Raw genomic sequence first — 25,673 nt, 5'->3', positions numbered from 1 at the left:
GGGCTGCCTGACAGAAGGGAATGGAACTTCTCGGGAAGGACATATGTGCAAGTGTCACAGATAAGAGCCTGGATGAGTGTGGGCTTACACTCTGAAATTATAAAATACGAAGCTTTTGGGAGTCAGGCTGCCAGATTTAGGAAGACAAAACAAAACAAGACACCTAGGTGACTTTGAATTTTAGGAAAAAAAATAATTTTCTATACAAGCATATCTCAAATATTGCTTGCACTATACTTACACTAAACAATTATTTGTTGTTTATCTAAAAGTTAAGTTTCAATTTAAATTTTATGTGGCAACCCTATATGTGCAAAAGTCAAGAGACATACAAGTAACAGGATCAGACTACCCCAGAACCCCAAAGACTAGACTAATTTAAGTGATTGAATACGTTAAATGATTGAATGCAATTTGAAAACACGAGAAAAGAAGAAAATACTAAAAAATGGGAAGTTTTTTTTTTAATTTTTTTTTTCAACGTTTATTTATTTTTGGGACAGAGAGAGACAGAGCATGAACGGGGGAGGGGCAGAGAGAGAGGGAGACACAGAATTGGAAGCAGGCTCCAGGCTCTGAGCCATCAGCCCAGAGCCTGATGCGGGGCTCGAACTCACGGACCGCGAGATCGTGACCTGGCTGAAGTCGGACGCTTAACTGACTGCGCCACCCAGGTGCCCCAAAAATGGGAAGTTTTGAAAAAGAACTGAATATTACTTTGGAAGACAGCTTGGCAGTTTTTTACAAAAGTTAGATATGATCTTATCACCTGACATAGCAATTTCACTCCTTGGTATTTACCAAAGGAGAAAAAAAGCTTGCGTACACACAAAAACCTGTGCGTGGACGTTTCTAGCAGCTTTATTTACGATTGCCAAAGACTGGGAGGCAACCAAGACGTTCTTCAGTGGGTGAAGGGATACATAAGCTGTAGTGAGTCCAGACAATGGAATAGTATTCAGCACTGAAAAGAGATGAGCTATAGAACCATGAAAAGACAAGGAGGGATCTAACTGCATATTATTAACTGGAAGAATTCAATCTGAAAAGGCTACACATGTATGAATCCAAGTATATGACATTCCAGAAAAGGCAAAACTGGGGAGACAATAAAATGATCAGTAGCCATGCTTCAGAGGAGAGGGAAGAGTTAAAAGGCAGAACAAAGGATTTTTGGGGCAGTGAAGCTATATATTTGGATGTTACTATCATGGTGGATACGTGTCACTGTACATGTGTTTAAATCCATAGGATGTATAACACTAAGGGTGAAACTTCATGTAAACATGTGCTTTGATAATGATATACAGTAAAACCTTGGATTGCAAGTAACTTGTTCTGCAAGTGTTCCACAAGACGAGCAAACAATTTCTAATAAATTTTAACATGAGAAATGAGTGATGTCTTGCAATACAAGTAGCATGTGATGCTGAATGTCACATGATCACAACTGAGCCAATGGTTCTTCTCTCTCTCTCTCTCTCTCTCTCTCTCTCTCCCCCTCTCACTGTGGGATTGTAGGTGATCCTCTCCCATGCTCTGATGGTCAGTCTCAGCTTGGAGTGTTTGGCAGAAATCAGTGATTTTTCAGAATGTTGGAAGGTGCCCACAACTGGCATGAGTGTATTTTTTGTCACTTTGAAGCCCCATTGGACATCCCTTTGCATTTCCATATGAGCGTAAGCTTAGGAATGCTTTGCTTCATTCTAGGTCAGGTTGCCTGCAGATACAGATCCTTTCCTCTGCAGCCTTCTTACCAGTTACATTACATACAGTATATGACAAGAGTTTATTAATACTGTCCTGTAGCCAATATCCATGAGAGTGTGTACAATGGTCCCCATGCAGAAAAGTGTTGAAAAGAAAGGCAGTAAGAAAGAGATATTTATGGTGGAAGTTAAGAAGGAAGTCATCAAGAAGTACAAATGAGGTATGCAAGTGGCCAAAATTGCAAGATTTTATAAGACGTTTACGTCTGCATCTCCTCTGCAGAGGAGGAGGAGAAAAAGGCAGAGGAATCCCTCACTTCAAATGAGATTGGGGAGATAGTATAAAATGCAGGAAACAGTGCAAAATTTTGTAGATAACAACCACCAGAATCAAGACGATAGCCGGGTGAGCGATGAATCTGTTTAATGGCAATGCAATGGCACATTTCCACGAAAATCCTCAAAAGGAGGCAAAAGCAAGTGTCATTGGAAAGGTTTCTCATTAAAGTTGCAGGAAAAGAAAAAGATTCCATTGAACCAATAGACAGCAGTGATTCCCTTAGTGATATGTCCTACACAGTAACCCTCCTCTCTTGTCTCCCTCACACCAGCCATGAAGGTTTTCAAGGGTAAGTGCAAGCTAATTTGTTTATTTTCCTTTATATTTTGCATTTTCTTTATTATTTTGTATTATATTACAGTATTGTAATCATTTTTATATGAATATTTTTGGGTTGTAGAACAAATCATCTGAGTGCCCATTATTTCTTATGGGGAAATTTGCTTTGATATACAAGTGCTTTGGATTACAAGCATGTTTCCGGAACGAATTATGCTCGCAAATCAAGGTTTTACTGTGTTAATATAGGTCCATTAATTGTAACAAATTAACACTCTGGTGGGAAATGTCTGCTGGGAAATTATGGTTTGGAAATGGTGATAATGGGGATGGTATGAATGTGTGTGTGTAGGGAGTATGTGGGAAACCTCGGTACATTTGGCTTAATTTTGCTATGAACATAACATTGCTCTAAAAGGAGCAATTTCTTAAAAAAAAATAAAGAAAGAAACAAAAAGGGGGAAGCTGGCTGGCTCAGTTGATGAAGCATGTGACTCTTGATCTCAGGGTTGTGGGTTAGAGCCCCACATTGGGTGTAGAGATTACTTAAAAATAAAGTCTTTAAAAAAAGGAAGCAAAAAGAACTTTTGGAAATAAAAATAAAGTTGTTGAATTAAAAAAGACAAAACAAAACTTCAGGGATGGATAAATAACAGTTTACACACTGTTGGAGAGAGAATTAGTGAACTGGAAAACAGATCTGAGGAAATTACCTGGAGGGCAGGATAGAAAAATTAAGAGATGGAAAACATGTACTAGGGGCACCTGGGTGGCTTAGTTGGTTAAGTGTCTGACTCTTGATTTTGGCTCAGGTCATGATCCCAGGGTTGTAGGATTGAGCCCTGTGTCAGGCCCCATGCTGAGCGTGGAGCCTCCTTAAAGATTCTCTCTCTTTCTCTCTCTCTGCATCTCTCCCCCACTCCCACTTTCTCTCAAAAATTAAATTAAATTAAATTAAATTAAATTAAATTAAATTACATTAAATTAAAATTAAAAAAAGAAAACATGTACTAGAAGTTGGGCCATGGAGGACAGAGAAAGATGACCTAACATATGACCAATAATATTTCTAGAAGGAGAAAATAGAAGAATAAGAGAGATCAAACATTTGAAGAGATAATGACTGAGACTTTTTCTAGACTGAAAAAAACAGACTCATAAGATTTAAGAAACACATCATGTTATCAGAGAAAAACAAACATAAATCCATATCCAACTACATCATGAGATTACAGGACACCAAAAACAAAGACATCTTGAAAGAAACCAATTACAAAAGACTAATATTAAGAAAAATGAGGGAATAAAAAAAGAAAGGAAGACAAAAGAGAAAAACTAAATAGAACAATGTACTCTCTGGTATTAGACAGATTTGTCTTTAAGTAGCAACCCCACCTCTTTGACCTTAACCTCTCTGAGGCTTAGTTTCCACATCTGTAAAATAAATATTCAATCCATAGTCATCGCTAATTCCCTGCAAAATGCCTAACACAAAGGCTTGTTTGTTAGTACATGTTAAGCAAAAAGGAGTTATTATTGACAGAAGTAATTTTCCCATGATATACATTCCTATAGCGTAACCTTGCCCTTGAACCCAACCTCAGGATAATTAATATTTAAATGTATGTCATATTGCAGAAAGCTGGTGCCATTCCTGAGGCACAAAAACCTTAAACTTAAACCACTAACATGGGACTCCATCAACCCTGCAAGACAAGCTTTAGAGATCAACCCCCCTGTGGTCTTGCCATCAGGACATCTTTAGAATTACTACAAAAATCTCTCTTTTGGTAGTTTCCTTGTCTTCAGAACTTCCATAAATTCAAAGATAAATCCAAAACCAACTTGTAAGCTTTCCTTGACCTTCTCCCAGAGCAGCTTACAAAGTCCTGCCACATGGTCCCATAGTACTTTCCTTTTTCATAGCATTAATCATGTATTGTTTCTGCTAGATAATGTTCCAGCTTCCTCATTAGACTCTAAGCTCCTTGAAGGCAAGCAACTTACCTATCTTGCTAACCACTGAATCCACAGTGATTAGCCCATGGCCTGGAATTTTTAAGGAGGCACTTAAAAAGTTACTGAATCTTCAGAGAAAAGAAATTGGAAGTTAGGGATGGAATTTATTTACAGAGTTGTTGTATATAAAATCATGGTATTTTCCTAGAGTTGGAAGGGATTCTAGAAAACATCTAGTCTTGCCATTGCTTTCCTGATGAGAAAAATGAGCTTGTCGATTCACCTGAAAGTCTAGGGCTATTTATTAAATGGTGGAAATCAGACCCAAATGGTATTGTGTTGCCTCCGTGACCAAGATCATGGCTGTGTAAGTGAAAGAAGCCAGACACAAAAAGACAAGTCATGTATGATTCCACTTCTATGAAATATCTAGAATAGGCAAATTCAGAAAGGCAGAAGGTCGATTAGAAGTTACCAGAGGCTGGGGAGAGGAGGGCTGGAGAGTTATTGCTTAATGATGACAGTATTTTGGTCTGGTATGATGAAAATGTTTTGGAAATAAATAATGGTATGGTTGTACAACAATGATAGCATAGTATCACTGAATTGCACATTTAAAGATGGTTAAGATGGCAAATTATATGCTATGCATGTTTCATCACAACTAAAAGAAAAAAGAGATGAAAATCATGGCTGTGGTCATTCCCCACTCGCCTTGCTTCTCCAGGTCGTTTGTAGATTGGGGACAATTTCTTTAATGAGCATTTAAAAAAATCATTGAGGGAGGGTGCAAACAGGCAGAGATAATGCCTGATGTAGGACCATCAAATTAAAAGTGACATTGCTCTATTATTAACCCACAATTTCTCAGCAAAGTAAAATCTCTAAGCTGATACTAGAAAAATGCCAGTTCCATAAGCTATTTAATTTTTCTGGATAGGGTGTAAAATAACTGCTAAAACCATAAAAGATACCATATGGCACCAAAGACAGGGGGAGAAAGAGTTCTTTTTTGTTGTTGTGAGTACTCAATGAACAATTTGTTCTCTATTCTCCTAAACATATTAGGGTGCCATTAAGAGAAAAATTTCAAAAGTGTCAGGAAGACATATCCTAAATGGAAGGAAAGTTGAAAAGATAAATAAAAATGAGCATTCCTTTCGCTATATTCGGTGGAGTCCTGCAGAGAAAAAAAATTCCAGCAAGGCAGCATTGAGACATAGTTTATTAATGCAGTTTCCCCCACAGCAGGACATAGAAAAGAGGAATTGGTAAAACAGTCACATTAAAAAATTATGACTCCTACATCTGATCTTTATGAATACACAGAAAAGAAAGTGTCCTCTTGAGTCGTCCTTGGGCCATGTTAAGGCAGAGATGCAAAGGATTTTTTTTCTTCCTCCAAAGCAGCACTACTTGCTTACACATGGTTGGAACAGACTGCAAGTTACCTCCCACATTTAGTGGATCTTAAAGGTGTTTATAGGCAGAACTTACTGGAAGATTTTGAGCAGTTCTCCTAATTACGTTTTGAAATAAAACCCTTGTCTTTTGCTTTTAAAGATTATACACCATTGACGTCTGTATTCCCTTTGGAGAAAGATTGTAGTAGGTGGTATAAAACTGGTTACAAGTCAAATTTCTCCGGAGTCTTAGAGCTGGAAAGGACTTTGCCCGTCACCGTCTAACTCAGTGTTTTGTAGTGTGGAGTCTGTGCTCCACGGGTGAGGTATGAAATCCGTTTAGAGGGTCACAGCTAGCACTGGAAAGTAAAGAAGGAGGCGATAGAATAAAATTGAATATTAAACGCCTTTTGCATATACTGTTTTGAGAAACTTTTGTTTCAGTTGTGTGTGTGTGTGTGTGTACACATGTTGGTTCACACTGTAAAGCGTGTGCCTTAACTATGAGTTCTGGTGAAAAAAATGAGAAAGTCGCCAATGTAATCGCTTTGTGTTCCAGGTAAGATGCCCGGAGCCAGAGGGGGTAAATGACTTTCTCAAGTACCGCGTATCAGAAGTAGTCCAGATCTCTTGACTCCCAAGATCCTTAACGGTCGACTCTGATGATGGAAGAATACTAGTTGGTGGGTGTCAACGCTTGCCCTGTGGCTTCCATACCGCGGCAGCTGACATTCTAGTCCCCTTTTGGAGCAATTCCTGTGCTTCTGGGTCGGCTGGACTCCCCTTTCTCCTCCTCCACTAATTCTGCCAACCTTATGCCATACAGCATCTGACGCTCTGCGAGGTGGAGCGGGTGTGTAGAGGGACAAACGTCAGTGGCCAGGCGTGGATAATCCACGACTGTTGGGTAGCTCAGAAGGTGCAAAATTCCACCCCTGACTGCAGCCTGGAGCTGATGAGCCACTCGAGAAACAGAATCACAGCCTCCCTGTGAAAAAGAGGGGGTGCCTGTGACCACTCACATAGAAGGCATTCTCAGAAAGGAGACAACCAGCTGACAACTGTGGGCTTTAGGTAATTCCTGCCAGACTCATGCACTCTGGCTGGTCTTCCTGAGCCGAAATAGAAGCATGCAGAAAGTGTTCTATGACTGCAAAGACAAAGCAGGATTATGAAAGAGGATCCTGCCCGGGATTCAAAGTGCCTCTGGTTTGGACTTAGAATGATCACCCTCATCAAGAAACAAACACTTGTAACGCATTTACTATGTGCCAGGTATTGTTCTGAGAATATTATAAATATTTACTCATTTAATCCACATAGTCAACCTTTAGGCCTTGGTGGACTCTCCTAGTTGCACAAGGTTGAGAAGCATGGAGATGTGTTAAAATAATGTTTTTCTTCCTGATCCGAAGACAGGAGGGTGAGTACTGTTAATAGTGTAGAAACCATGTCACTGACGAAGTGAATTAATCAATAGCCAAATCCAGGGAGAAAAGGTCAACTGCCTACTTTCTCTTGGCCGAAGGAACCGGGGGAGGATTGTCCTTGCGAAGATTCATCACTTTCTGATGCTTTCCAGAAGTGATGATAGATCTGCGACAAGCCATTTATTTAAAAAAAAAAAAAATTACCTTCATATATTTGTAGGATAGCTGCTTTGGTGGTGAGGCATCTGCTTGGGTCCAGAAAACACCCCCTCAAGCCCATGTAGAGACCAAACCTGTGCCCTGGGCCTCATCCAGTGCTTTCATGGTGCTGGGAGAGGGTCCTCAGTACTGTGCTGAATTCATTTATTATCACACTTCAAAAACCGAAAACTGACTTTGGAAACTGCTAGATTTGGCTTTGATGATGAAAATTAGTAGAAGTTTACTGAAGTACAAGAAGGGCAAGAGGTTTTTTTTAAAGATGAAAAGGAAGTGAGGGTTTTTTTTTTTTTTAAGTACCTATTACATGCCCTTATGTTTTATAGGTTAACATTAAATCCCACAATACTCTGATGGAATCTCCATTTCATAGATGAGGGAACTAAGTTAAATGATTTGCTGAAAGTAAATAGGTGAGGGGCAGGATTCAGGATACAGTTTGCCTGCAGAATCCATTACTCTTTCCACATCACGCTGTAGCCCGAAAGTTAAAAAAATTTTTTTTTCGTCATCTGAAAAATGATTTGGCCCTACCACTATTCACTGACCATGGCAAATCTTTAATTGATCTTTCCATGCCATAGCCTACCGATTATCCACGAGGAATGGCAACAGTTAAGGCCTGTTCTCTGTAATTAAGCCTTGGTTCCCTTACCAACTCCACCATGTAATTACACTTACTTCTCGAACAGGCAGATATGGTTCACTAAAGAATCTGAGAACAGCCATTTAAATGATGCTTAGTTTCTTGCTCTGGTTTGGTCAGGTCTGGGCTTGGGCACATAAAGAATGCTGCTGACCCTGAACTCACCAATGCTGATGCTACGTGGGAGTCAGGGTGTATTTCCTGCGTATTCTGTGAAACTTCGAACTTCTTCCTGCTCATCGTTTTCCTCAATGAACATGTCGAGTAAAAATGCAGGTTGCTAAATATTTATCCTTTTCTTGGAGCAGCCTGGGCTGACTTAGGCAGCAAGTCTCATATAGTTATTAATCATCAGAAATGGAAAATGTTTCTTTTTGAAAGGTATAATTATCAGAGGTCTCACACGAACAAGATCTTGAAAAGAAGATAGTATTTGCCATCATCAGTACATTCTGTGGCTGTACTAATGAAAAAATTTGGCTTATCCCACAAAGTTTATGGACTTTTTTTTTCAGTTGAAATAAGATTTGGCTTAGCATAAGGCACTAAAAGGGTAAGGATGGTATTAAATAGTGAAGTTACGCAGGGCTGTGTTGTAATGTGGAGTGAGAGGGGGAACCCACAGAGATTCAATTATCTTCAGGAGTCTAGAAAACCCTAGGCTTACAAATGCACACCAAATAAACCAACTATTAAAGTAAACAAAAGTTGCTTGGAGTTAAAAGTCATTAAATAAAAATGAGATGACAAGTAAGGTCACTTGGACCCAGAGATCGAATGAAATGTCAAGATTAAACACCGGAGGGTTTAAAACAAACACAAACCAACCCCCCTCTCCTCTTCCCTCATGGGTCAAAAAGGAGCTTAAGACAATCCAAAAATATTTTCTGAGTTTGAAGTCCCCAAAAAGCAAGGATTCAAAGGTCACATACAAAGTACTGCCCACTTTCTTGGTCTCACCATGGCTATTCTGAGGGCACTGTGCAATTAGTACCTGGGGGGAAAAAACTCTTGAGAGTTGGAGAGGTCCAGATGTTGGAGATTATGACCTCCTGGATAAAATGGAATTTAACGAGAAGAATTAATTTATGACTTTCTCTCCCTATTTGCAGTATGTGTTCAGCTTATTATCTGTACATATTGTGATGCGCAGCAATTACAATGCTGAAAATAATGGGCAACACGTGTCCACTGTAGTTAAGTTTAAAAGGGGGGGCATTTGTCACATTTTAGTCTGCACATCTGGTTCTACAATATTTGCCAACTGATCAATATAGAAATATATTGCAGTGAAAATCCTTTCATATTAAAGTTTTATTTGCCAGGAAGTAGAATTCTTTCCTTTCCTCTCTCTCCCCCACATTTTATGCTGAACTCTGAAATTTCCAGCACTAGGGTTCATCTGAGCAAAGAGGACAGAGAATCTGCTCTTGTCTTTGTTTAATTCTCCAAGTTCTGATAGTGACAATTGGGATATATATGCATCCTTTGTTTTGTAAAGCACATCCACAAGGGAGAAACCCTAAGGCTTATTCTAAAAAGCTGGTAGGGCATCAGGTATCTCCCACACTTAAAACCACATAAATTAAATTCTAAATTTTAAACTCCCTTTTATTGAAATATAAGTTTGTTTAGCATATTTACAACACTTTATGCACATATATACACAGAAGGCAAATTCTGTCAAATAAAAAAGTTTTTCTTAATAAAAAATTAAAATAAAAACAAAGTAAAGTGCACGAAATTCATTTTCTTCTGGTGAACATCATCATTGTCAAAATTTTGGTCGATGGGGAGGGGGGAGGAAGAAGAAATTCATTACTTGACTCAGCGCATACAGCCGGTCCTGTATTTGTAGCCCTTGGGCCAAAATGACAAGTGTTGTAAGGAACAAGTCAGACTCATTGTCAGGCTCTGTAAGACCCCCACCCCGGTTCCGAAGGTCCAGCTCTCTTTGTCCTATCGGGAGCCTTCCCCCAGCTCCTAACAGTGATCTCACCATCACGGTGCTGGAACAAAGGCGGAACACAGGAAGGGGGCTCCACCAGCCAATGTCACAGCCCAGCTCCGGGGCCACCAGCGCAGCGTTTGGTAGGAAATGCAGGATTAGCTCAACGGCTCAAACAGAAGTTTTCCTTTTTCGGAAGGGGAATGCGGGGGGCCAAGGAATGGGATGCATCTCCCACGGAGACGGCCACCCGGGGGCCAAACTCCGCAGCCCGTTTCTTCGGATCCAAACTCAGTGCTGGCACAGGGTAGAATCCTTTCAGAGGCTGGGCGGAAGGAATGGTTCACTTCTTCCCCCGGTGAGTTCGTCCTCCCAGAACTTTGAAAGGAAACGGCGGGAGACGGAGAGAAAGGGGCAGGTGGGTGAAGCTGAAGTTTTAGCCTCCTTCCCGCTCCGGCCACTGGCTGGGCGTTGGCCGGCTGGTCCCCCGCGGCGGCCGAAGCGACGGCCCTTCCCCCATCAGCCATTCCTCAGCCAGGGGTCTCTCTCTCTCTTCCTCCAGGGTACGCTAAGTCCCCGGTCGGCGGCCGTACTTGGCCTTACAGTGCAAAATGTGCTTGGCGAGGAAGTCGAGGCGGCGCTGCAGCAGCTGAGCGTGGGGGTCGGCGAGCGCGGCCAGCTCCGGGAAGCGAGGCTCGTGGCGCTGGTAGAGGCGCAGCAGCCGGGCGGCCGCGTCCTGGCCGCGGTGCAGCTCGAGGACGCGCCGCGCAGTCCGCTCGCGGAACACGCACACCGACTGCAGCAGCGGCTCGTTATATTTGTCCCACATGCCCGCCACCCGGTAGCCGTGCACCAAGCCCGCCTCGTTGTCCAGAAAGACCAGCGCCCCGCCGGGGCCGCGGTGCAGGTTGCTGGTGGCGCGCTGCATGACGCGCGGGTCCCACTGCAGGCTGAAGAGGTTGCTGACGAGCCGGTCGAAGTTGGCCGTCAGATAGTCAAAAAGGATCAAGTCGGTCCACTGCACCAGGTCCACCAGCTCCGCCTGGCTGCGGTTGGCCAGCTCGCCCCCGGCGGCACGCAGGGGCCGCAGCTGGCCGTCCTCCGAGCGCCAGGGCGCGGGCACCACCACGTCCGTGAGGTTGGGCAGCCAGCGCGTCAGGCTCACCACGCTGCCCTCCGTCCAGTGTGCGGCACGAAGCTCCTCCTGCACCTGCGCCCACTGCGCGGCGCGAGCCTCCACCCGGGCCAGTGCCAGCGGCGGCACGTGGCGCTGTAGGCCCAGCAGGCGCGCCAGGTAGTAGGACAGGGCCTCGCCCTGTATCTGCTCGGGGTTGATGCCGTAGCGCACGCAGGCGCGGGTGCCGTCGGAAAAGCGGGCCAGCCGGTTGGAGCTGCGCCCGCAGCCGCCGCGCTCCAGGGCCACCACCCGGGCGCCGCGCGCCGCCTCCAGCCACGCCGCCGCCTGCGACTCCGAGAAGCCGCGGGGCACCTGCTCCTCCAGGCCGCGGCTCCAGAAGACGCCCCCGTGCACCACGGCGCGCCCCTCCGGCCCGAGCCGCCGGGCTGGCACGTGTCGCTCGCGCTCACCCGGGGGCCGCCGGGGCGGGCCGTCCGCGCCGGCCGCCAAGGTGAGCAGCGCCCGGAAAGTTTTCAGGGAGCCGCCGCGGGCGTCCCGCGCTAGGGGCGGGGGCAGGGGGAAGCGAGGCGCGGGCCCCGGGCCGCCGCTCCGGGCCGGGCGCCGCGGGAGTCGGTCTTCGGGCGGCTGGGTGCGCGGCGGCAGGAGCCCGCCCCACAGCGCCAGCAGCGAGCCCAGCGCCAGCAGCCAGAGCCCCGCGGCGGCGGCGGCGGCGTCCCGCATCCTCCTGCCCATGCTCCCCCGGCCGTGCCGGGGCCGCCGCCGCTTCAAGCCGAGCCCGGGCGCCCGGGTCCCGGCGGCGAGGCGGGCCCGGCAGCGTGCTGGCTCCGGGGCTCCGGGCGCCTCAGCCCCATCGCGGCAGCGGGGCTCTGCCTGGCGCTCCGCCCCGCGCTGGGAACTCGCCTCGCCGCCGCTTCCCAGCTGCTTTTGTATTTCGCTGTGAGACCCTCGGGCGGGCGCGATTCACAGGCGCCCGGACCACGTGGGAGCGAGGGGGATCCCCCTCCCCCTCCGCGGCCGCGGCTCCCCGCCCCCCACTCCCCCGCCCCCTTCCCCTCCTCTTCCCCTTAAAGCGGCGATGGTTCTTTCCGAGAGGGAGAGGCGGCCCCACTTCGGTCGGGGACTTAGCGGCCTGGAGGAAGCCGGGCTGGCGGCGCCCGCGCGGGGGCGTCGGAGGGGGCGGCACCGAGCTGGAGTGGCGCGGGGTAGGAGGGCCGCGGCTAGGTCCCTGGTTGGAGAGGTCGCCGGGTCCCCGCGCCGGGGCAGCGCCGGCCTCCTGCAAAGTTCAGACTGACCCCTGCCGCGCTCTGGGCGCCGCCTGGCGAGTGTTGGGGCGGGTCCCTTCGCCTGCTCGCTTTCCGACGGTGTGATTCACCCTGCCTTTATGTAAATCCCTGGGAATCTCTCCGAGCCACGGAGGATGTGACTCCAGCCCGGTTTAGAGGAACCGTCTGTAGCAAACAACTTTGAAACGACCCCCCTTTCCGACTGTGCTTACCGCGGCGGGTCGCTGCGGGCGTGTGCGCTTTGACGTTGGTGGTTCCGTCTTTCCCGTGGGACTCACGGGGGCATTAAACCTGGCTGTGCAAGTAATAGAACACCTAGGGCAGCTCCTAGCCTTTCGTTCATCGATTCAGTAAAGCGTCGGTCTCACGGCAGTAAAACCCACAGATTCTCCCCGTGTTCGAGGAGCTGACGTTCCTGGGAGAGGTTCAGGTTGCTAAGAGAGCATTGTGTAACCCAGGATCCGACCTAGTGCAGGAGGTAGAGGTGCCAGGGACACACACACACTCTCTCTCTCTCTCTCTCTCTCTCTCTCAAGAAATGATACAGTTTTGCCCACGAGGAAACTGAGGCAGGGAGAAGGCTTGCTCAATATGCTAGACTTAGCAAGTGCACAAACTAAAATTCAAACTTGGGCCTTCTGGCGGCGTGCCACCTGATTTTCCCTTCATCAAGAAGCTCATTACTTTATCAAGTTGCCAGCATCTTCATTTTTTTTTTTAAATCGTTGTCATTTAGCCAGTTACTTTCGTCTCCAAAAGTGACTTTCAATTCGAATGAAAAAGAATCCTGATATTACATTTGACTTGCTGGTTTAATGGCTTAAGGGAAAAATATGATTGGGCAGGGGGTGGAAGAGAAAAAACCCAAAACAATGACATAACAGACCACATTGTCTTCCAGCCGCCTCTGGGTTCAAGCCACCAGGAAGGCTCTTGGATAAGAATTGACTTTCCCCCTTCCCTCTCTGCAGGAGCACGTCCCAGAAACAAAACAGGTAAGACACAAGATGGGGGTGGGGTGGGGGTGAAGGTGGAATCCACCTCCTGAAAGCAGGGGTTTGACATGTTTTCTTAAATGTGTTTCTTTTCTCTCTTTATCCTCCGTCAGGTGCACATGGGGGTTTTTGACTTTATGAGCTCATCAGCTGGCACTGATTATATTTTATTCTCCAAAGAATGAATGTTTAGAGTTATAGGGCAGACGCCCTCATGTTTGTGGCTGAACAGAGGCATCAACAGACCGTATCTGGAGCCTTCTAGTGCTTACCCTATATGCCCTCAAGTGTTTCCATATTGGCTGAAGTGTGGAGTCTTTGTTGAATCTGTTCCACACCACACAGCTATATCATGCCTTTTTATAGATCTTATCTGATGATGCGCCGACTGTGGCTCCCATATGTATGCATCAAAACATATTAATTCAGTAAAAGGTACTTTCTGCTCTGTGTATGCTCTGTACCTTCTGTTTCCCTAAAGGGCAGGGACTAATGTTTCTTGACAACCTTTTATTTTTCTTACCACCTAATATAATATATTACACCAAATAGATGCTCAGTAAGTTGAATTTGATTTTTTGTCTTTTGGTTTAACTTCTGAGAATTTTTTTTTTGAACGCGATGCTTTCAGCTTGGGTAAACTGTAAGCAAGATCTCCACCTTGTGGGCACAAGTGGAATATCATCTGTGTATGCATGTTTCACAGGATAATTCATTATTTCAGTTAAATTCTGAGAATATTAGGCGGCTACCACAGTCCGTGACATGTCCTAGGTGCTATGGGGAAATGAAAAGTAGTCGGCGTCTTTGTCTTTTTAGCTGTTAACAAAAACTATAGAGAACTGCCAGGGATAGTTCACTGTAAACTATGAGGCAAGGAGTCCCTCTTGTCTGTTTCAGGGCTGCCTGGCACCGTGCCTGGCACTTAGTGGGTGTTCAGTACGATTTGGTGAATAAGTCATTGGAATGTTAATGAGATTAAGTTTCGGCAAGTGGCATGTTGGGTTTTTTATTTTTACTTTTTTTTTTACTTTTTTTTTTTTTAACGTTTATTTCTTTTTGAGACAGAGAGAGACAGAGCATGAATGGGGGGGGGGGGTCAGAGAGAGAGGGAGACACAGAATCTGAAACAGGCTCCAGACTCTGAGCCGTCAGCACAGAGCCCGACGCAGGGCTCGAACTCACAGACCGCGAGATCACGACCTGAGCCGAAGTTGGCCGCTTAACTGACTGAGCCCCCCAGGCGCCCCAGTTTTTTAATTTTTTAAATAAAATCTGTACTACTAAAAGGTACAAAATAAGAACTTTCATTCAGTTTAAAAGGAAAAAAAATGTTGGTGAAGGCTCCACATAATGTAGGAAGAGGAAGCACGTAGCTTTCCTTCAGGGAGAGCTGGCCTCCAACCCAGCAACTCCACATCCCGGAATCTTTCAGCCATGTTCCTGGTACTGACGAAGAAAACTGGGCCTTCAAGAGGTTGGCTAAGCTCTTACCCCTAGGAGGATGGGCTGACCTTATCGTAGCCCTTTGCCCGTAGCTACAGGACTGAATGCACCTCATACCACAATGGGATGCGCTAACAGAAACTTGAACAAATGCACCGAAATGCAGAGTTCCGTCAAACCAAAGGAATAAGCCAAAACCAAAACGCAAGCCCCCAATGGAATGCAGTTTTAAAATGGTGATTTTAGAGAGTATTTAAACACACCCCTGTGTTTTTACCTGTAAGATGACCACACTCCCTCCTGCCTTTACTTCCCAGTCCAAGGACACTCCTCTCCCCCGCTCCTGGCCAAGTCACTGTGGCTCAGACTGTGGGATAGCACAGTCTGATGCTTGCGGATAAAGGAAGGTGCTGCTCATCTGTCCCTATGAACCTATTTTCACCTTGAAAACTTTCTTAATATTCCTCGGAGCTTCTCCGTGAGCCTTGACTTCCAGTTGCTTCAAATTTTTCCATAGTTCTGTTTGAAGAATGATGTGGCTCATTTAACAGTGCCTCCTGGGGAAGAGGGTGGGGGTGGAGTGGAGGGTTGGGAGCAGGGCTGGAGGCTTGGAGTTGGAACGTTTCCCAAGTCTGGCATTTCCACATTCTGGCTGTTTCCTTTCTGGCCAGTTATTTCCCTTCTATGAGTTTAGATTTCCACATCTGAGAAATGAGGGTAATAAATCCTACCTACCTCACGCAGTTGTTAGGACGTGCTAGCGAGATATTAATAATCATCACAAAGCTGGCGGCAAACACCGAGTGCTTATTATGGGCTTGGCACGGGGCTAAGCCCCGCACACGTGTTATCTGCTTTAACCTTTCCAGCAAATACGATTGTCCCCCTTTTACAGATGGGAATGCTGAAGCCTAGCCAATGACTAGCCTGAAGGCATATAGTAAGTAAAGGGCAGGGCTGAGATTCTAGAATGATGGAGGACAAACCCTTTGCAAAAAAAAAAAAAAGAAATTATTGCATTAAATCCAAGTAGACTCAACTCAGATTACATTTTGCTTTGAAATGTTCTCTGGGGTTGCTACTAAGTGAAACTGTTAAGAGACCAAATCCTCAAGCCAAATTGGGTTTAAAACTTCCCGGGCATGTAACCTTAAGTTACTTGACCTCTCTGTGCCTCAGTGTACTCATTTGTAAAGTGCGGTTGTACGAGTATTGTTGGTGTTACTAATACTAATGGTAACAATTATGTAACATCTGATGATTAACACTACTTATCGGTAACAAACCTTGTAGGTCATTGTGAGGATTAAATTAGCTCCTGTATTTAAAATGCTTGAAAGACTATCTGAGTTCATTCTTCTAGTATTTGTGTGACTATGTGTGAGTTTATTAGCTCTGTGACCCTGGGCAGCTTTCTAACCTCTCTGGGCCATAGTTTTATTTGGGTCTGCCTTTCCCCCATTCTCTGTCCCTTAGGGTACCGTATTTTTCTGCTTGAGGATCACTTTCCCTTCCTTGGTATGTCTTTATTGGGTCTTGAGCTCAAGAATTGCTTAACTGATCCCGTCCTCACATACCTGGCTGCCAGGGGCAGGTATTTACACACCTTGTTCCAGGTAAATCCTGCTGGATAGCTAGAAGGAGGTCAGGAAATGTTGTAGACTTTGCAATTAATCTGTCTGCCTGAATGAGTCCTGCTTTTAAGAATACACTGTGTTTCTGGAAAGAAAGTCAAAATTGACATAAACCCGTAATTTATGGTGAGAATAGCATTTTTATGAACCTCTTTATTCCCTTTTTGACCTGCTTTTGAAAAAGATTCCTGTAGCCACTGGTGTTAGAAACTAGAATCTAAAGGTTAGTGCTCTGGCGAATTAATTTAGCAAGTTTTAAAGCCGTTGCCGAGACGAACCTGTCAGATAGCGTCATACTCTAGTTACAGGGTGTGGTGATAAAAATACCGGGCTGGGCATTTGGGGACAGGAGTTTTTTTTTTTTTTTCTCTGCTATAATTTAGTTCAACTGCAATTTTGTCTTCAAGTGGCGAAGGCCAAGAACTGGGCAGTAAGTGATGGGCCATCTGTTTTTCTCTCCTCATTAACGCTTGTGTTGGGAGCTTTGGTTGGTTCTCTTCAGCTTTCTCTTTTGTCCTTCTTCCCGGCAGCTCCCCATTCTCCTCCCTGCGCCTGGGGCTGGAAGAGAAGCTGAGCCCTGGTTGGGCTAAGCCAGTCACGGTGTTTTCAATCCCCTTGCCCGTATTAGGTGTAGGCATAGGCTTGTGACGCCATTCTGGCCAGTGAGACCTTGAAGACCCCAGAGATGTTTCCGGAAAAGGTATCCATATTATGGCAAAAAGACACGGAAAAGGTGTGGCCCCTTTTCTCCGTGGTTCAGGTCCAGCTGTGGGGGCTGGAATAGGACAGTCACTGTATGACGGCAAAGGGAGCTAAGAGGACACAGTGAGGCGGGCAGAGCAGAAGGAAGGAGCCCGGGTCCTTGGTAATGTCATCAAGCCCTCAAATTAATCCACCCTGAAGCCACCTTTCCTCTGGACTTCTTGCGTGGTTGAACGCTCTCCAAATTGGGGCTTTTTGCTGTTTGCAGACCAGTGATTCCTAGATGATACCATCTCTCACAGAGGAGTTTACAAACCAGAGAGGAGCCAACACGTAAATAGATCTCTCCCATCACAACTGTGCTCCTGGGCAGGCAGTGAAGTGAAGTCTTTAGGCACATGTGCCCTGCAGCCGGGTCCAGTCTTGCATTTGCTAGCTGTGCCATCTTGGGAAGGTCACTTAATCTCTCTGAGCCCATTAACTTATCTGAAAAGTGGAGATGAGAACTGTACCTGCCTCATAATATTATTGTGTGGATGAAATGCACATTAAGCACTTAGTAAGTTGCTCAGTAAATATTATTGATTGCTCTAGCAATTATGGAAATATAAGCTATCTGGGAACACGGAGGAGGGAGCAACAGATTCTATCTACCAGGAAAGGCCAGGAAGGCTTCACCAAGGAGGCAGATGTTAAGCTGAGTCTGGAAGGGTAAGTGGGGGTTTGCAGGTCAGGCTTCGGGAGAAGGGCATTCAGGCGAGCAGAGGGAACAACATGGGAGCTCAGCAGCCATGTGCCCACGGGCAGATTACCACATCCTTCAGGAGCTCAATTTCCTCATCCTTAAAAGCACTTGAGTATGTGGGATTAGCCTAATCCGCTTTTGATAAAAGAAACAATTCTCAGGCCCCCTCCCTAGTTTGGGAAGCCCCGGGTCAGAGATCTTCTACAGCCCCTTGTCACCCATCTAGGACTGTTTCCCTGCACCCTGAAGAAATTCACTCAACAAACATTTCCCACTAAAGGGGGTGGCGCTCCCCAGCTTTGTTGATTTCTTTGTTCATTGCCACCCAGAGCTTTATCCGGTGCGCAATTAGCAATGCTGTCCCCGCTCAGCTTCCTTGGGAGCCCTGCACATCTCATCAGTCAGATAGATGCTGAAGCTTAATTAAGCTTGTAAAGCTTTCTGATTTTCTCAGATGAAAGGTGGCCCATAAGTACCAGGTTTTATTTTGGTGGCTCCTGCCAAGGGTTATTATAAATAGGGCTTCGTGTGCACTGGCTGAGCTCTTAGGTTGATAATGTGTCAAGACCAATCGAGGCTTCTGCGAGTGGAGATATTATCATAATGGTTCCATCATATGCAGTGGGTGTTAATGGAAGGGGCTGTGGGAAAAAAAAAGAAAAAAAACGTGGTGCAGGCAGCAAAGCCGGGATAGAGGTGGCTGCCAGTGAAATATCGGCTGCTCATGGGATCTCCATCATAATCATTAGCTATATTAGCCTTGGAGCCATTCCTCTGCCGTCTCTTTTAGACCAGACTCAAACTCAAATAAAAAATGGGTGCTTTAACTCCAAATGAAAATATATTCCTTTGCTGCTTTTTAAAATCCATTTACATTAAAATGATGGCCAGCAGGTAAGTAATTCATAACCAGGGGCTCCCTGCAGTGCGGACGAGTGTCCTCAGAACTGGTGAGCAGCCCAAGTGGGAAAGCAAGAGACCTGCAGACCCGGGAAGGTCATGGCCAGTGGGACTGAATAGGGAATGGAAGGGGTAGCTAACAGGCACTCGCTAGTGGGGAGGAGTGAATGGAGAGATAGCTTCAAGTTTCAACAATGAGATGGGGGGAAGCCGGCTAGAAGGTCTTCAGTAACACAGCCCTGGTTATGAGTGTGCCAGCTTCCTGGGCCCCAGGTTGCATCGCCTAAAACCAGTCTTCCGCATCCCATAGGCAGACGGTCAATAACATCTGGGGATGATGATGATGGCGGCGGTGAAGATGGCGGCCGTCGTGTGGTGCCTTGTTGTTAGTTGAACCGTCTCCGCTCTTTTGAAATTCAGTTAATCTTATCCAGATTCCTATTCCACGGTTTGGGAGGGTACAGGGACTTTCCCTCTATTTCTGAGGGTCCCTGGGGCTTTGTTCCTCAAGCTTGTCCCTCTGCACCTGCTTCCTGCGTTCCTATTTGTTGCCTTGGCCCCAGCATACGTTAACGTGGCTGTCAAGTTCGGTGTCTTCATGACTCCTCCTCCACCAAATCCACTTGGACCGAAGGTATGAGTTTAGTGACTTTACCGAAGATCTTCGGGGCTTCCCAGACTTGAGCGGGGAGGGTGTCTCCTCACTGTGCAAGGCCCTCGTCCATCTAGCCTCCCTTCCCCGTCCTCTGTCTCCTCCTCTGCCCTTGGTGGAGAAACAGGCAGACTTCCCCCTTACTCCGCGTAACACGGGGCTACTCCCACTCAGGCCTCCTCGGGACCTCAGGTTCTGTTTCAGGCCAACAAACTGTCAAAGGTTTTCTTGTGATCAAACTGGGTAGAGGATACCGGTGGACACCGATACCAACAGGGGGCTTCCTACACGCAAGGCGGTGTGCTGAGAGCTTTGCATGCGCTTAATCTTTAAAACCCACCCCATCCTGCCCCGGAGTTGTTATTCCCCCATTTCACTGATGGGAAAACTGGAGCGTTGTGACAAGTAACACTTGGCCCAGGAGGCTTCCGCTAAGTGACACAAGAGGAATTCCAACTGTGGTCTGCCGAAAGAGCAAAGATACGTTAACCGCGATAGCACATGGCCTCCTGGGGCTGAGAAACACCCTGGTGAGTCAGCAAAGGGACCTCTCGCTAGGGACTCGTCTCTTCCTCGGTACTGGCACATTGTCTTCCCCCAAGCATCGGAAACAGGTGCTTACTTAGATCTCTCCTGTGTTGCATGATTGAGCCCATCTACTACCGGGAGATATAGTGTGGACTGGAAAGTTCTGTGTGATTAATGTTGTATCAGGTGGGATAAGAATGGCTGGAAAAAGAGTGGGCTGACCTAACTGTCTCGGGGAGGGCGCCATTGCTGTCTCAGGGCCAGAATCGCCTGAGCATCGCACACAAGAATGCCCACTGTAATCTCTCCTCTGATTTCTCCTCTCCCCGAGAGCCAGCTCTGAGATGAGCAGGCCTCTGTGGGGCCGGTCATGTTTGTTACACACCATACACCGCGACGTGCTTTTGAACATCTCTGGTTCCTTTTCCTTTCAACTGAGGGAAAAAGGAAGCAAGAAACCTCAGAGGCCGTTTCTTGCCTGCCTGAGTTTAAAGAATGGCTGCATTTTAGGGACAATATGGGCCTAAGGAATAGCGGGAGAGGGCTGAGGATTAATGACAGTGATATATTTATATAACCCCTTGCAGTCTTGCTGAGTACTCTCCCGTGCCAGTCTGTTGGATTTTTATACCATCCTGCTAGGGAGCAGGAGGGGGCAGGCGTGAGTGACTGTTCGATGTGCTGAAGGAGGAAGCTGAGCTTCATTGCGTTGTGTGATGAGCACAAGGTGAACAGCTAGTACCCGGTGACCTGGAACTTGAACACACTTCACCTGACTTCCGCCTCAGAGCTTTCCCATAGCATTCCCTCTTTGCTCAGTTATGTTCACACCTGCAGCCTCTGTCACTATTCTGGTTTTCCACATGGTTACAGGTTGATGTTACGTGTATATTACGATGTCCACTAAAGCTCCTCGCTCCGGTAAGGAGGGAGGAAAAAAGAGCCCAGGGACAATTCCTAAAGAGCTAAAATATTTAAAAGCTCCTCTCCCAATCAGTGGTGATGTCTATTTCTCCTGCTGGCATCTATGACAGAAAGGAGGAGGGAAAGAACAATCAAGAGAGTTAGGGGAAAAGAGAGGGATTATTGTAAAATCTTTTTCTTGGCTTGGCTCTTTCTGTTGGTTAAATAACCAGAGCATAAACAGGAGCTTTGACCTGAGGGAGTCAGAGGGAGGAAGTGGGAGAAATCACCAATCATTGGATTATTTTCTAAGTGACTTTTTGGGGGGTGGGGATGGGGGGATCATAAAACAACCCAAAGTTGGCAAGGAAGAAATAGTAAGAAACAAAAATCTTTCTCTTTGTTCTCTGCTCCTGTGTAGGATACCCTTGCTCACACAAGGCAACACCAAGCCAACAGACTAAAGCAGGTCTTTTCCCACGGAGGGGATCATTTAGTCTGGCAGCTCTGGGTGCCCCTTAAGATCAGCAAGGGAGCTGGACCACACAGAAGTCCTCCTGCCTTGGTTTTCTCATGTGTAAGATGGGACATGAGTGCTTGCTTGCTTTTTGGGAGGTCTGGGAGAATTACATGAGATTATGGGAGTAGGTAAAATGGAGTACGTGAAAGGTCCCGATAGAGTTTCTGGCATGTTGCACATCATAGGCAGTCAGTCAGTATCACAAAGCACTTGCCCAGCTGCATAGAGTTGTGTCTGAGAGGATACATATAAGCTGTCAGTAATATTACTCCTGGAGAAGGGGTGTGTGTGTGTGTGTGTGTGTGTGTGTGTGTGTGTGGTGGGGGGAGGCGCTTCGACTTTTTGTTGTATACATTTTTACTTTCAATGTCCTAGAGTGTTTGGGGAAAGCATGCTGTGTAAATATTAATGGGTGTGTGTGGAGGGTCGAGTAAAAAGTTAGGATCACACAGAAAATAATAAAGAATGGGACATTTTGGTACTTCTGTCTTTGGGTGGTTGTAAAATTTGTACCTGCTACATTTGAATTGGCTTGGGTGGCAAGCGAAAGAAGCTGACTAAGTCAAGGAGCGAAAATGGGATTTGGTGGAAGGACATTGGAAGAGTTCACCCATGGAAGAACTGGAAATTGGGTGTTGGAAAATACCAGAACTCAGGAGCCCTAGCCAGATAAGCAGGAGGGCCTCCTGTCAGGGGAACAGGTGTAAGACAGCTTAGCCCCACCCCCCATCACCTTCCACTGAAGCTTTTACATTCCGGGGACAGGGAATCCGATTGGTCCGGTTTGGGACAAAAGTTTCTGCATCATCTGCTCAGCCAGCTTTTACCACCACGTGACAGGGCAGGTGGTATATAGGCGAGCGCATCCTAGCTGGACCATCATGCACGTGACACTTCTGTGTTGCTTGATTTGGGGCACGTTATCACCTTGCGGTACTTTTTAGATAGGAATGGGAAGACTCTAACAATAAAATAAGTAGAGTTCGGCAGTCTCGACAGGGTGTATTGTACGCATCTTTGATAAGGAGCCAATGAAAATCAGAACCAAGCAGCAGTCTGCCGTGACTCGTCATTCACGTGCCTAGCGACACGTCACAGGTGACACGCCTGCCTTGGGTCTGAGTAAATGTTAATTGCGATGGCAAACACACCCACACAACAATAACCGTGCGTGTCTGCTTTGACTCCCCCAGTTAGCAGATCCAGAATTTCCATAAATTTGTTTAGTGGTGCCTCTTGGATTAGGAAAGGAGTTTGAGACCTTCCTTATTAAGGTAAACGAAAGTAATAGGACATCTGACATCTGTGATTGTTCTGTCACTAGCTGTTACTCTATGGTGATGGGGAGGCAGGGAATATGAAGAACTTGAATGTATGCAGGATATATTCGGTGGGTGGGTGTGTATGAGAGAGAGAGAGAGAGAGAGAGAGAGAGAGAGAGAGAGAAAATATTTCATTGCCCTAGGGCAGGATGATGTAGCCAGTCTTGCATAAGGCAAGCTCAGATCCGGCCCGCATTTTCTGTGCTGACCATCTGTGTTTCCCAGGAAAGAGGAGGCCAGCCAGGGCCTGAGAGGTTTAGGAAAAAGTGAGAAGCGGGAAGCACGGCCAGTCCAGGAGGGGCTGGAGGAATGCTTTGTGTCCTTGCAATGCCTCCTGGCAACGCCAGCACCACAGAGGCCTGGCTTGGCTACCTCCTCTCCCCTTAGCCCCAGAAGCGTCCTTCCCAGTGTCAGTAAATCCTCTCCCTGGCCACCCACCCGTTCCTTGTGACTTTTTTTTTTTCCTAGGAATGGGTGTTGTTGGGGGAGATCATCAGAAACTACTTATTTGAAGGCAGAAGCCTCATCTTTACAAAGGATGGATAGACTGATAACAGGTACCATTCACTGCATCTGGCTGTGTGCCAGGCAACCCCCATATCCTCACAAGCCCTTGCCGGTGGGTTTTATAACCCCAGTTTGTAAACAAGGAAACCAGGGGCCTGAGAGCTTCAGTAGATCCCTCAAGTTGGCACAGCTCTTAAACGGAAAAGCCAGAGTGGAACCTGGACCACTGTGTCTCCAGACCACTGAGACCTAACGCCTTCCCCATGTAGGAAAGCCAGCTCAGAAGGACCCAGGACCCAGCAGCTCTGCCACCCATCACTGGCTGCTCTGGGACGAGCCACAGAACAGGGAGCAGTCTCAGCCTTAACTATAACAAACGGGGAATTCTGATGCAATATCTTCTCCCCAAGCCAGCCCTATAATAATATAATTAAAAAAAATTTTTTTTAATGTTTATTTTTGAGAGAGAGAGAGAGAGATAGAGCATAAGCAGAGGAGGGGCAGAGAGAGAACTGGACACAGAATCTGAAGCAGGCTCCAGGCTCTGAGGTGTCAGCACAGAGCCCAACGCAGGGCTTGAACTCGTGAACAGTGAGATCATGACCTGAGCCAAAGTCGGACGCTCAACTGACGGAGCCACCCAGGAGCCCCTGTAATAATGTGAATTTAAGCCAAGCCTTTGAGGCTACTCTTTTGGGGATGTTTGGGAGACCAGGGCTCCATGAACTTCCAGGAGCTGCTATCCAACTGTGAGAGCCCTCTGAAGAGCCTTTCTTTCTTTCTTTCTTTCTTTCTTTCTTTCTTTCTTTCTTTCTTTCTTTCTTTCTTTCTTTCCCTAGTGTTTGTTTATTTTTGAGCGGGGAAGGGGCAGAGAGAGAGGAGGACATTGGATCTGAAGTGGGCTCTGTGTTGACAGGAGAGAGCCCAATGCAGGGCTCGAACTCACAAACCGTGAGATTATGACCTGAGCTGAAGTCGGACGCTTAACCGACTGAGCCACCCAGGCGCCCCCGAAGAGCCCTCTTTCTACGGCCCCTGTTGGAAAACTTTGTTCCTCATCTGCAGCTTCAGATGCTGAGTGTTCTAACCTCTAAAGTTGCTGGAACAGGGCCATTAGGCTGAATAGTTTTATTGGAATTAAAAATATTGTGTATTTTGTGCTAACTGCCTCTGGCCAGAACTGGAATAGAAACGACGTGGCTTCAGACGCTACCATGCACTAATTAAACCAGCAGAGAATGAAGCAACAGAAATACAACAACGACAAAAATGGGAGCTGTGGGCTTCAGGATACTCCCCCAGCAGGGCCGTCGAGTTGAAATTTCCATTATTTTGAGTGAATGTGGCCCCAAGGAATCATGTAGGGATGGTTTTTTTTTTATGTGATTTCAGGGCAGTCCGTCTTGCAGCATAGGCATGTTAGTAAAGCTATACTGTGCTTGGTTGGGAAAAAAAAAAGTATGAAATATATGTATATCTAGGAAAGAGTCCAGGACGACATAGACCTGTTACCAGTGGGAACCTTGGGGAAAGGAAATTGGAAGAGAAAGAACTTTCTTCTTTTTCTTTTAAAAATGTTTTTGTGTATTCCTGGCGTGCTTCTATTCATTACACTCGGCATGCATTTTTGAACAGACTAGAATGACCAAGGAAGGGGATGCCTTAGAGCGAATGATTCATACTTCACGGCACTAGGTTGTCAAAAGGCAGATTAGATGGGTGACCATTAAGAAGCTGCCTGGAATGATGGGCCTGGAATGAAGACAGGAAGGGTCTGAGCTTGGCTGGTAGCCAGCGGGGATGGAAAGGAAGCGGGGAGGGGCTTGTGTGTCATTAAGAGCCAGGAGCTGGGGTGTGATAAATAATTTTAGATGGCAGTTTGAATGGGCTAAGGGGTGCCCAGATAGCTGGTGAAGCCCTAGTTTTGGGTGTGTCTGTGAGGGTGTTTCTAGAAAAGATGAGCATTTGAATGTATGGACTGAGTAAAGAAGATCCCCCTCACCAGTGTGGGTGGGTGAACTTCCTTTTGCTTGAACTGGGACATCCATGGTCTCCTGCCCTCGGGCATTGGTGTCTCTGGGTCTTGGGCCTTTGGACTTGAGCTAGGACTTAAACGATTGGCCCCCCTGATTCTCAGGCCTTTGGACTTGGGCTGAATTACACCACTGGCTTTCCTGGTTCCCTAGCTTGCAGATGGCAGATCACGGGACTTCTTGGCCTCCATAACCGTGTGAGCCATTTCCTAGAAGTCTCCTCTCCGTGTGTCTGTATAGATCCTACTTTTGTTGGAGAACACTGACTAATACACGGGGGTATCACACAAATTGGCTTAAAGCTTGCAAGGTGGTACTATTTGGACGAGGATGGAACCTAGACATTGGTGATGAGTGGGTGGATGGAAAAATGAATTCCTTCCTAGAACACCCTTTGCTTTCAGATTTAGGCTGAACTCCTTTAAAAGCCTA

The 25,673-nt window shown here is 46.5% G+C and overlaps 2 protein-coding genes across 2 annotated transcripts in view; one reads left to right on the top strand and one right to left on the bottom strand.

Annotated features, from left to right (window-relative positions):
* Positions 1–9,578: 9,578 nt before the first annotated feature.
* FJX1 (four-jointed box kinase 1) lies at positions 9,579–12,076 on the bottom strand. The gene has a single exon (XM_045484980.1). The coding sequence runs from the start codon at positions 11,801–11,803 to the stop codon at positions 10,502–10,504; it is 1,302 nt and encodes a 433-aa protein (XP_045340936.1). The 5' UTR covers positions 11,804–12,076; the 3' UTR covers positions 9,579–10,501.
* PAMR1 (peptidase domain containing associated with muscle regeneration 1) overlaps positions 11,454–25,673 on the top strand; it is a 158,790-nt gene continuing 144,570 nt past the window's right edge. Inside the window, exons 1-2 of the mRNA XM_045484979.1 lie at positions 11,454–11,561; positions 13,256–13,349. The gene's annotated coding sequence lies outside the window, so the exon portion shown is untranslated. The remainder of the gene's footprint in view (positions 11,562–13,255; positions 13,350–25,673) is intronic.

The sequence above is a fragment of the Leopardus geoffroyi genome, chromosome D1 (genome assembly GCF_018350155.1).
Source record: "Leopardus geoffroyi isolate Oge1 chromosome D1, O.geoffroyi_Oge1_pat1.0, whole genome shotgun sequence".
In the NCBI taxonomy this organism is placed as follows: Eukaryota; Metazoa; Chordata; class Mammalia; order Carnivora; family Felidae; genus Leopardus; species Leopardus geoffroyi.
Note: the sequence above shows the minus strand (reverse complement) of the source record. Positions and strands in the feature narration are given on the sequence as shown.

Excerpts from the sequence above, each read along its gene's own strand:
- FJX1 (XM_045484980.1), bottom strand. The coding sequence starts at position 11,803 with ATGGGCAGGAGGATGCGGGACGCCGCCGCCGCCGCCGCGGGGCTCTGG.